Source organism: Narcine bancroftii, chromosome 4 (genome assembly GCF_036971445.1).
Source record: "Narcine bancroftii isolate sNarBan1 chromosome 4, sNarBan1.hap1, whole genome shotgun sequence".
NCBI classification, from domain to species: domain Eukaryota; kingdom Metazoa; phylum Chordata; class Chondrichthyes; order Torpediniformes; family Narcinidae; genus Narcine; species Narcine bancroftii.
The window spans coordinates 265438136-265450503 of NC_091472.1; the positions used below are offsets into that span (position 1 = coordinate 265438136).

General features: G+C 37.4%; 1 protein-coding gene across 9 annotated transcripts in view; it reads right to left on the reverse strand.

Moving 5' to 3' along the window:
- Positions 1 to 12368, reverse strand: part of clasp1a (cytoplasmic linker associated protein 1a) — a 235470-nt gene that overhangs the window by 187804 nt on the left and 35298 nt on the right. For all 9 annotated transcript variants that reach the window (XM_069934915.1, XM_069934911.1, XM_069934914.1 and 6 more), the window contains exons 3-8: positions 11982 to 12060; positions 11290 to 11393; positions 10795 to 10886; positions 10617 to 10692; positions 7828 to 7925; positions 3644 to 3714 (exon numbers count right to left, since the gene is read on the reverse strand). In XM_069934915.1, coding sequence (XP_069791016.1) covers positions 3644 to 3714; positions 7828 to 7925; positions 10617 to 10692; positions 10795 to 10886; positions 11290 to 11393; positions 11982 to 12060 — 520 coding nt within the window. The remainder of the gene's footprint in view (positions 1 to 3643; positions 3715 to 7827; positions 7926 to 10616; positions 10693 to 10794; positions 10887 to 11289; positions 11394 to 11981; positions 12061 to 12368) is intronic.

The window sequence follows — 12368 nt, forward strand, 5'->3', positions numbered from 1 at the left end:
AACATCCAGATAGAAACAGACAGTCCTTTTTTAAGACACCACTCAGAAGTTCCGCCTGTTCAGGCACAAAAATCAAATCCCAACCCAAACCATGACCTGACTGAGCCTAATCCAATCCAATCAGGATGGATGTAGGATTTCTTCCTGACCAACACAGTAGGCCCACTTGAGTTCTTCCATCAAGTTATTTCCTCCCTCACCACCCCCACTATTTAACTACCCACCTTTGGAGACTACTAAGTTTCTTTGGATGTTCACTATTCAATGGATGTCACTATCCACTAAAGAAAATGAGATACAGGTGCCTAATCCTTGGGACACTTTTCAGTTTTTGGATTATTTTGATTTTTGGAATTAAAATGGCAGCAAAACAGACACATGGCAATGCAGCAGTAGCAGTGCTGGACCGCAAGGAGGTGGGGGGGGGGGAAGAAAGATAAATGATAAATAAAGACAATAAAATCACTAGCGTGCTTTTTTATTTTTAAGTTAAACATACATTAAAACCAAAAATAACTGTCTCAAACTCAGATTTTAAGTAAAACATGCACTGAAACATCAAATATAACTGGCTCAAACTGAGCTTTTAAGTAAACTGCAGTAAAACTTCAAGCATGAAAGCAATAAAAGCACATTACAACAATGTCTTCAGGTTGGATTCTTTTTAAGAACTTCTTACAAAGTTAACTGTTTCATTAAAAGATCTTTGTCTAAGTAGTGTCTCTTTACTTGAATAAAATGCCACAATTGCATGCTCAGTGATAAATGCACGTTGTTCCATGCCACCAATTAAATGATCACACATTTGAACCATATCATCTAAGGTGATTTTTTTCACCTGTGTTCACTTCTTTCTCATCACTAGTTTTGTCGTGCTTATCGTTGTAACATCATGTCGGTAACTTTTTCCATCACTCAAGGAAAGCACAACAGAAGCATCATTATCAATGTTCAGCACTTCTTCCGATGCCAGCTGCCTCTAATGTATTTACATTTTCTGCTGCAGCAATTTTGGCGCAAGCAAGGAAGTTTGCTTTCACCCTCCTCTCATCATTGACGTGGAATCCTTCAAAGTCTTTGGCTGCAAGGCTCATTTTCAGTGAACATTGTTGCAGGCCAAAGATTGTGCCAAGCATATTTCAATGTGGCTTTGGTTACCTTTTTCCAAGCATTAACAAGTGCATAAATGGCATCCTTAAGAGTGAATTGTTTCAGGAAGTCTTTGATACTAACGCCCCTGGTGACTGCATCAAGCAGCAGTTCAGAAAAAAGTCTTTATAGTTGGTCTATCAAATGCAATAGAAAGTCCTGACTTTATCTAGGACTCAAAAAACCATAACAATTTTGAATTATAATTAACTTCTGAACTGACCTAACAAGCCAGTCATTTCTCAGAAAGTTATTGATAAGGAAGCAAATGCTGGCCCTGACAATTGTGCTCAGAGACACAATTGTTAACAACATTTTAATGTAATTCAACCACATCTTTCTTTTCCTGCTTTTGTTTTGCATTGTTCATTACCTTCAATACTCCTTGGTCTGCCCTCTCCCCCATCACCCATCCATCTTTTCACCCCTGTACTTTCCCACTGTAGCTGCAGATACTCTTGACCTGTGAAGCAGTCAAGTTTTGGTTTCTTCTGTACTTATCTAACCACAGAAAAACATTAAAAAAAAATTAAACAAGATGAAAAGAAAACAAGACTTTTACTCAAATGGAACTGGACACTTAGTTTAATTTTGACAAAATATTTTTTTTTTTTAAAAAAAGGTTCATCATCACCTCCTTACTCTCCAACACGATTTTGAAAACCCAGAACTTTCTACTTTTTCTTATATTGTTTCAATCTGTCAATGAACTGTGCAGTAAACTGATCTGTTTTTGTACCCATTTTACAATTGCGCTCTCTAGTTTATAAGGCCTTCCTTCATTCTATCAAAATGTAACATGACAATTTCTCAGCATTAACTTCCATTAGTTGCCCATCCACACATTCCACCAGCCTTTCTAGATCTTCTGAAGATCATTACTTAACTTCACTGTGCCTTCAAGTTGCAAATCTGGCAATTATGTCTGACGATTGACAAGTATGATGTGGAATTTTAATAATGTGATATTGTACCAAGTCACAGCCCAGTTTAACTAACTTTTCCCCATACTATTCAATCAAGTTCACATGTAGAGTACTGATGAATGTTTTGCCACCACAATTTTTTGCATTACTCTCCAGACCAGGCCTTTGCCAAAAAGGGCAACACATTTCAATAAACCACTTTTTTGACGCACAACAATTCTCTTATTTTGCTGTTCAGTAGACAGTTGTAAAACTTGGATCCCTCATAAACAAAGGGCAAATAACAAATTCTAAATTAGGGTGGTGTTCAACTTAGAGGGCAACACCATTACCTGCAGATTCCCTTGTATCTGCAGGCCTTACCCTACCTGTTGATGGTAGCCATCAGTATGAGAAGTTCTCCAGGAGTAGCCTTCACAAGCAAGTTGTAGCTGGTTTACACTGCAGCTACTGTGCAATGAGAGGGAATTAAAATTTGGAGTGTAGGATGGGGCACAACTCAAGACAGCTCCATTGTTCTAGATGGCATTGAACTTCTCGCGAGTTGTACTTGCTCTTATCCAGTCTAGCAAAGGATATCACATTTCTGACTCATGCCTTTTAAATAGTGGAAAGGCTTGAGTGTTAGCAGGCAAATCATACTGAAGGATACCAACCTGACTCTTGAAGCCAGTTTAGATAGCAGATCTAGTCAAGCTTCAAGGTCATTGTTAACCCCAGGAATTTGCTGCTGGGGGACTTAGCATTTGTTAACATCACAGAATTACATGATTGGTGTACCAGGTAATAACTGTTAAATGTTACTTGCCATTTATCAGCCCAAGCCTGAATGCTGTTCAAAAATGCATAACTTAATTTGACAAGGAGTTGCAAGTACAATGGGGCAAGTTGTATTGTCCTTGATTGTACACCTTGATTTCTGATATTATGAAGAAAAGTCACAGATGAAGCAGCATGTAATCCTTTACCAATTTTTTTTTTACTTTTTTCTTGTCAGCCTGTTGTATTTTGTCCCTTCTGTTACTTTATCAATCCTGCTTTCACCTTCATTCTAAAATTTTTTCTCTCTGTCCTTTTCTTTGACCTCCCTTCCCCGGCATTTTTTAAATCTAGCTTTTTCCAGTTCTGACATAAAGGAAATTACTTTAAAATATGGACATACTCCACAGCTACCATCTGATTGCCTAAGTAATCCCAATTCCCCCAAGCAAAGGAAGATGGTCAAAAAATGACACATTGTACATTTGACATGTAACACAAAATATTGAAGTCTCACAATTAAAATTTCATTTTAATGCACAACTTCCAAAAACAAAAAAATTATCATAACCCAACATTTTTTCCACCCAGCGTAGTTTCTAAATATCAAAAGTTAATGTTAATTTTAAAAACATTTAATTAACACAATTTCTGAAATTAAACTTCACTTTTGCTCTACCAAGCCCTTTCTCCAGTTTTTAACAAATATGAACATGTTCAAACAAGTATGAGGTCAAAGCAAAGGGAAAATCTCAAAATGATTCTTTAATATGTCCAAAAATAGCTGGAAAGCAAGTCCAATTACTTACCAGTTGCAGAAGAAAGGATCATATTTCCAGATTTCTGAACTTCATCAAATTTTGCAAAAATTACATTCAACCTATCCAAAGCAAAATATAATGTCATAAGAAGCTAATGGAGGAAATTGTAAATGTTAATTTAACACATTAACATTTCACTTCTGAACAAAGAATATTATTTGGCAAGCAGGGGTGTCATTATTTTGATTAGAATCTAAACACTGTTTGGAATTTTAGCATTAATAATAAAAATAACATTTTCTTTGCTCACTATTTCTTATTGTATTTGAACAAAGTAGCAATAGCTGCTCGTAAAACAAAAATCTGCAGACACCATGGTTGAAGTAAAAACACAAAGCTGGAGAAACTCAGCAGGAATTTATAACTTGCAGTTGTGGTAACGTCAGAGTTGCACAGCACAGAAACAACCTCCTCAGCCAAACTCATCCAGGACGTCCTCTTCTGCTAGACCTACTTGCTGCATTCCTCCAAGCATTTCCAATCCAAGTACCTGTCCAAATGACTTTTAAATATGTATCTATTTATTTATCTGCCTCAAACACCTTATTTCACATAACCACTTTCTCTTTAGGGAAAAATGTATCCCTCAAATTTCCTTTAAAATTCTCCCCTTTTACCTGCTCTCTAGTTCCAGACTCCTCCACGCTTGAAAAAAAGACACCAACCATTCTCAGTGGAGGTCATACAAACCCCCACCCCCACAAGGACCAAAATGACACTTTTAAAGTGGGGGAGAGGGGAAGGTGGAGAAGGGCACTGACTGAAATCATTAAGAATTAATGTTTAATCACGTGGTCAGTAGGAGAGAAATATGGAAGAAACCAACCAAACTTGTATGGTTCACAGACAAAGCAGCCCTTAAACTTTGAGTAGAGACTTAAGAGGGATACAGCCAATAAAAAGTTGAGAATGGCTGATCTACCCTACCTATGCCCCTCTATTAGGCAAGCCCCTCAGCTTCCTTAATTCCAGAGATTAAAATAGGCCTATTCAATATCTTCATCTACAGCCCGCCATCCCACCCCCCGCCCCCCGCCTCCACCCACCACAGTTCCAGGCAACATCCTAGTGAATCTCTTCTGCACTTTTTCTAGCATCTCTTTCCTGTCATGTGACAACCAGAATTACGTATAATAATCCATTTAGTCTAACCAACATTTTGTACAGCTGCAACAGGATATCCCAACTCTTTCACTCAATGAATGTGTCTGCCCAGAAAAGCATGTAAAAGGGAAATTAAAATGGTCTAATTCGGTTTAAAAAAAAAACTATTTTTTTCCCCCAAACGTTAGGTGTTTAAAGTCTTCAAATACAGAAAAGCAAAACCAAAATAGACTAAACAATCTGCTGGAGAAACTGATCAGGTCAAGCAGCAGTGGAAGGAAAAGAAGTCAATGATCCCTCAGGGCTGGAGCCCTTCATCAAGATGGGAATGCAGACAAGAAAAGCCAGTGTAAATATGACAGATTATAGATATGTTTTTGGGAGATAGATTGTGGCAGGTTGTTTTTTTTTAGTGTAGGTCACATACAAACATTTTAAAACAGATCTTATTTAAAATACTGGACCTATGCTTATGCTAGACAGGCTGGCACCAAGAGACTTTGCAAAAGCTTCGGAGAGTGCCCAAGAGACTTCACTAATGGATTGTTGTTTACAAAAAGGCAGCAGATGAAAGAACTCTGAGCCACAAGCTGTGTGGAATGGAACTTGCTGTTCTAAGAGGGTCAGGTGGCTTTGCAAGGGGGGGGGGGAAGGAAAGAGAGAGACAGAGAGAGAGAGAGAGAGAGAGATCAATTCTGCAGATCAGTTCTGCAGTTTGACAGTTAGCAGCAGCAGCTGGGACTAGAACAGGACAAGCTTGCAAGCTTGTTGAAATCCCCATTTGGAAGACAGGTTGTGACTGCTTAGTTCAGCCTGGTCAAAGCCCTTGTGGCTCATACAAGAGGAGAGGACTGGCTGCCTCATGTTTCACTTGAAATAAAGGAAACAAAAAGGAACTCTGTAGTGACCTGAAAGGAAGAGGTTATCATCTGGAAAACCTTGATGGGGCAAGTTTCTTGGGCAAAACACTGAAGTGGCTGATTAAAAGGCTCAGTTTGTATCCAGGAACAACACATCTCTCTCTGAAAACCAACAAGAAGTTTCCTGAGCGGTAACCATTGACCGTTCAAGCACCAAAGCCTGGTGAACTTCATAAATGTCAAATTCTGTGCACAGCATAAGAATTGCCTGCAACCAGTAAACTTGGAGTAATGAGAAGCAAGATTGGACTGTGAATGAAAGAACTGTTCTAAACTTACACACTCATTACATACATGTGCGCTTAGAATTAGAAGGGGGTTAAGTTAGGTTTGTTAAGTCAATAGTGATGTTAAAGTGTGATTCTGTTTTCATGTTTAAAAAAAGCACCTTTTTTTTTAAGTAACCACTTGTCTTGGTGAATATCTATTGCTGCTGAGTTTATGGGTCCTCTGGGCTCATAACACAAAGAACCTCAGATTCCGACTTCTGCAGTCTCTACTGCATGTACGAAAAAATTCAAATGGCTCATGCAATTTTTCAGTGCAATATAAAAAGTGTGGAAGTCCAAGATAAAATAAAGGTTGAGGGTGAAGGGATTTTGTGTGTATGATTCACAGCATTTAAATTACACTACTGTCAAATAATTCACAATTTTGATGAAAAACAAAATGAAGGCAACTGTCAGTTTTTAAAAAAATGTCAATTTGTCCAAGGAGGTTAAAAAAACAACATTCTTTAACCTTGGTCGAACTATGTTCAATTATATATCATGGCCTATACCCCTTTTTGGAACAATGCTGCATGGAGAAATTTGTTAAGTGATGGATTGAAACACACCTCCTCTGCTGCTTATGGGACTCATTCTTCTGAAAAGTAATTACTCAACACAACACAATATCATTAAGACTTTCTAATCCAAACCACTGATCAGATACTTTGCTTTTAAAAATGAAAAAAAAATGTAAATATTGCAAGAGTCAAATACAATTTAAAATGTTCTCGACTTGCACATTACAGTGTGTTCTTACACACTCAAAACAAATACAGCAAAATCCCTTTATCTGGAATTCAAGCTACCGGCAACCCCCATTGGTGCCAGATGCTGTTTATCTTTACTATATTCAGAACTCATTACCAAAAGAAGTAGCTCAACACCAATATCAGTTTGAAATTAAGGGATATTTTGACAATGTATCTTTAAAAGTGGAGTCGTAAATTTATAAGATCCAAAAGTATATGAAAGATGGAAATGAAGGGATACAGGAATAGCACGGCTTAAACTGATATCAACACCTGCAGCAAAGATAGATAAATTTCATTTTTGAACAAAATTATTTGAGCAATGATCATAATGGAGCCATTGAAATCAATATCGATGTTACATCACTTCCAATGCAGTCAAATCTGGTCAGGCTGTTTACTTGATGAGTATCCAAATGACAACTGCTTTACTTCTTGAGCAATGATACAAATAATGGAGCAGAATTGCATCAAGCACATCTGTATTCATGGAGAGATATTTTTTGCAGGTAACCCCATACAAGTCCTGGTTTCCAAGACTAATGCTAGTCTGACATAGCAGTGGCATTTTCAGCCCTGCCATCCCTGCTTGCCGAGTACTGCTTGAATAGATTTTAAAGGAAAAATCATAACCTTTTGTAGGCTTTCAAGTGCTTGGAGAAAATCAGCTGCCAGAAGAAAAGGCAGTACATAGATTTTCATTGTATTTGTTAGTTTAAATGTTGTCCAGTGAGTTTGTGAGCAAATTATAACAAAATATTTAAGAAAAATTAAGCTTCCTTTCAAAAATAAGATTTTTTATTTTTTGTGGAACTTTCACAAACATTTCACTGTCCCAAACACAATGACAGCTTTGGCAGGCTCAAACACTCACAAGCTTGCAAAGTTATTCCATGAACAGGTAGTCAGCGCCTGTACTATACCTGGCCATGCCAATGTGCTTGGAGCTCAGTTCAGAAAACAACATGACAAGGCAGCCAACAACTTCGGGAAAATGGCAAATTAGCCGCATTATAATGTAACTTTGATAAATTATTACAGATCAAATGAACAGTTTCACAGTTTAATGAATACAATGTAGTTGGTTACTAATGAAGGAGGGGGTCCAAAAGTGGACATTTACTTACCTTGACTGTGGTAGCCCCTTTTTGTGAAGATCAGCACGGACCCGTTCTCCGACATGTTTGTAAATTTCTACTAAACTATTTATTGCTGCATCACGGACCTGATATGAAAATCAATTAAAATATTAGAAAGCAGTTTTTCTCTCAAAGCAGCTGGAAAGGGAGAAGAGAACATTTACTCCAGGCGTCTGCCAAATAAACTAGTTAATGACATAGCAATTCAACGTTCATGCAGTTCAATATTTGCTGTGATCAGACACCAATTCATACAGCCAGTGCAGAAACAGGTACTTTAGCCTACCGTCCATGCCAACCATCAAGTTGATTGCTGAGATTCTGACACTGCAACAGTGACTATACTTCAAAAATATTACAATAATTTTAAAACCCCTCAAATCATCCAGAGGTGGCGAAAGTCACAAAATAAAACCTTTTCTTTCAAAAAAAAGTCTTAGAACTCAATAACCAAAACAAGATAGAATTAGGAGTTAAACAAGCAAGTCTGTAGACACTGATTGTAGTCCAATGCACAAAAGTGCAGTGGAGACTCAGCAGATGACACAGTATCTCTAGGAAGCAAAGGCCTGGGCACTTTCCCAAGGTACGAGCAAAAAGCAGACAGGCGTCTGAATTAATAGGCTGGGGGAAGAGAGGAGCGTATAAGGGGCAGGAGGTGATGTACAGGCTAAAATGCAAGAGATCTTGGTGGATAGAAGAGAAAAAAGCTGAGAAGTGATAAGGAAAGTGAGTTGTTCTTTGAATAGAGAGGGAAGGGGGTGGGGAGCTAGAGGAAAGGAGAGAATAGGGAAGGAGAGAGACAGGAGAGGGGTCTTACAGAAACTGGAGGTCTATGTTAATGCCATTTGGTTGGAAAGTGCCAGAGGAATATTAGATGTTGTTCCTTCAATCTGCAGGTAATCTCAATTTGGCACTGCATTAAGGCCTTAGACAGACATGTCAGTGTGAGAATGGAGTGCGGGATTGAAATGGTTGGCTACTGAGAGGTCTCCATTGCTGCAGCTGCAGAATGTAATGAGCATTGCAACCATGCAATTATTTTATCATCCCACAGATGGCATTGTACTGCATGTACAGTGTCTCCATTTAACCAACAGATGGCTCTGCAAACTGAGCAGTTTCAAAGCTACAGCAATACAACAGCCCCATGAACAACGAAGCAAAACTGAAAAATCTTAATATATATTAACACTCTTCACTGAGAACTAAATACACCAACGTGAACCTACATCACGTAAACAGTTTCAGTAAGAAAATGTATTTGGGGGACTGGAAAAGGAAGGAAAAGGTTTCCTTGTTATATGGGAAGGAGCCTTAAGAAAAAGTTGTCAATGAATTGTGATCTCTCTACTCGTCATTTCAATAGCAAATCCACAAAATGCTGAAAGGGTTACTGGCTTGAAAAACAATTAACAGTTGACAATCAAGCTTTCTTTTGCTGTTATTGCCACATTAACTTTACAAATCAGACTCACACATGGTCTGTGTTCAGTCAATATTCCTCAAAACCTTTCATATTCATGCACCTGTCTGCTGGTAAATGACTTTTAAACACTATAATTTTACCCACCTCTACCATTTCTCTGGCAGTTCATTCAATACACCCACTATCCTTTCATGTCCCATTTAAATCATTCCTTCTCACCTGAAATATATGCCCTCTAGTACTAGATTCCCTACCCCAAAGGCTATTTACATTATTTATGCCCCTCTTCATTTGTCCCCAGCCCCCCACCCCCCAGCTCAGCTTTCTACACTCCAGGGAGCAGGGAGAAGAATCCCTGCCACTCCTTACAATTCAAACCTGCCCAGCTTTGGCATTCAACTGGGCACATTACAGCCTTGCAATGAATTCAAAAACAAAAAAAAAATTAGTCAGTCCCACCTTGCATTTCACACTTTTAGCAGCACTTCCCTCTCTACACAAAACCCAACCCCTCTCTTAGTTCTTCTGGGAATTCCTTATTGTGCTTTAGCCAGAAATGCCCTTTATTAATCATTAAGCCTTGATAACCCTATTTTTTTTAGCAGGAACCACACATCCCTTACCGCACTCTCTTCAGAACACTATTTTATCACAAACCTTCCTTCCCCTCACCGCCGCCCCCCCTCCTCCACCTCCCAATCACCCACAACATCAACTAAATCTCTTAAAATAGTTCAAACATTCTCTAGCTCAGATGAAAAGTTATCAGCCTGAAACATTAGCTTTCTGTTTCAGTCTCCAGCAACTTTTACTTTATTTAAGCTCTGAAAAATCTGCAGTATTCATTTGTGGAGGGGAAAAATAAGTTTATGTCGTGCTTTTCATATAGTTTCCTAGCCATTATATATTCAAAAATGCTGATACGTACAGCCAAGGAGGAGTTTTCGCTGCATGCGTCTAATTATTTTTATTTCAAAATAAATTTATTCACAATAAAAATGCTTATCTACACTGCAAGGCAAGGCCTTTAATTGTTCATAGTGACATATTTGTTTGTACACTGTTGTTGCCATTAACCATTAATAGGACCATTATTGGTTGTAATGGTCAAAAACTGAGAAATCATGCAAAACTGAAAATCAAATCTCTCTCTATATATGTAACTTTTAAAAAGTTACTGAAATACATTACCACTAGAAATTCAGATGCAATGTTATTTTATCTAATTGAATTCTAAAGTGCAAGTATATCTGCTAACTTTTGCAATTCTACAATTTGTAAACATATCAGGAATAAAGTCAAGAAAAAAAATTAGAATATTTCCAATAAAAAAAAGCTGACAGCTTACCTGACTGTTTGGATCTCCTAATAAATTACAAATATGTGGTACGATTTTGCTCAGAGTTAAGCTGTGAGCTCCGTAACTGAGAAAAGAAGTTTTCAAATAAACAGTTAAAAAGTACTGAAATGTATAACAAAAAAAATTAGCTATTATGTGGCGAGCTTTATTTTTTTTTTTTACTTACGTATTTAATGTACTAACAAGGCAAAGGCAAATTCCTTCCCTGGTTCGGAAGTTTTTGTGTTTAAATCCTCCCAGCATTCGTTCCCAAACATACTGCAGGAAGTACAAACCACAAGTATTGTCGTGACATACATACACATTCAAATTTAACTTCTGAGGTTTGAGCGTTCCACAAATTAGTTTTAAAAGATGAACATTTACTTTACTAGCAAATTGAAATAAGAGCTATAATGGCCTTAAACTTAACATATTAAAAGTGACCCATAAACTAATATTTTGAACAACGTACAGATATCAAAAATAAAATATCCAAAGTGATTTTATTGTTTTACTTGCCACAACCACCAAACTCATTACATGATTAAATTTATTGCTTATATTTAACCAGCACAATATTTGCAAGCTCTATTAGCCTTTAGCGGTTGATCATGAAAACAAATCAGAGCATCAATGTATTAGAACAAGAACAAAAGAAGTGCAATTTTTAATTAAGCACCTGAGGGGTAGCAGACAGTTCCATGATCTTCAATAAAAGGTTCTGATCTTGTTCTCGCACTTGATCCTTTGCATCTCCTAGCCGGTCAATAAGACTGGGTAACACTGCGGAAATTTGCATTTTTTTGATGAAATAAAAAATATAGACAAGGTACGTGCATCTTATTTCACCTTAAAGTTGCATGCAATACAACAGGAAAATTCACCAATTTATACATTTTGCTTGCTAACACCAAACCATAAAACTCAAAAATGCTGGATAGTCTCAGTTTTATAGATAAATATTTTAATCAGGCCAGCTCTGAAACATAGAACAACAGTACAGAACTGCAAGAGGCCCTTTGGTCCATGATGTCTAAGGCAAACATGATGTTCAAATTTAACTAAAACTCTGCTGTTTGAACAGGATATCCATCCTCTATTCTGCTGTCAGACTAGGTTTTTATTCCAGATTTTCAACCTGCCTCTGACCATGCAGAAATACAACCACGTCTACAACTTTACAACAGGGGTTTGGGGAACCTAACTTCTGAAGTTTGACCAAAGCTCCAGGAACGATGATGCCGTGAATCTTAAGTTAATAGCTAAGGAGAGATTCATTACAAAAGATACTACAAAATTAAACAAATCGTAAGTGACCATACTCAAGCACTTATCCAACAACAATGTTGATGAACAAAAAAATTGACATACCTGTACCAATGTGGGTTTTAAAGTGATCCTGAAGACGTGAAATGAGGGTGGATAAAATTTCTATACCAAACAAAGCAACCTGTGTTAAAAAAAAATTGTGATTAATTATTGTTTCAAAGCATCTACACAAGAAATTGTAAGCAACTGAAATTAAAGAGCACAATACAAGAAAAAAAAATATATGGGATAATCCCAACAGGCTCTGAACTAGAGCATTATCTATATCTAGTTGGGCTGTGTAGGAAAATAGATACTTGTAGGGGAAAACATCCAAAACTACGATACGCATGAAAATGCTCAATTTGAATTCATAAATGGAAACTGGGTGGAAAAAAGATGTAGCCACACCAGCAGGAGCCTATAGTAAATTACTCATGGCAAATGAAT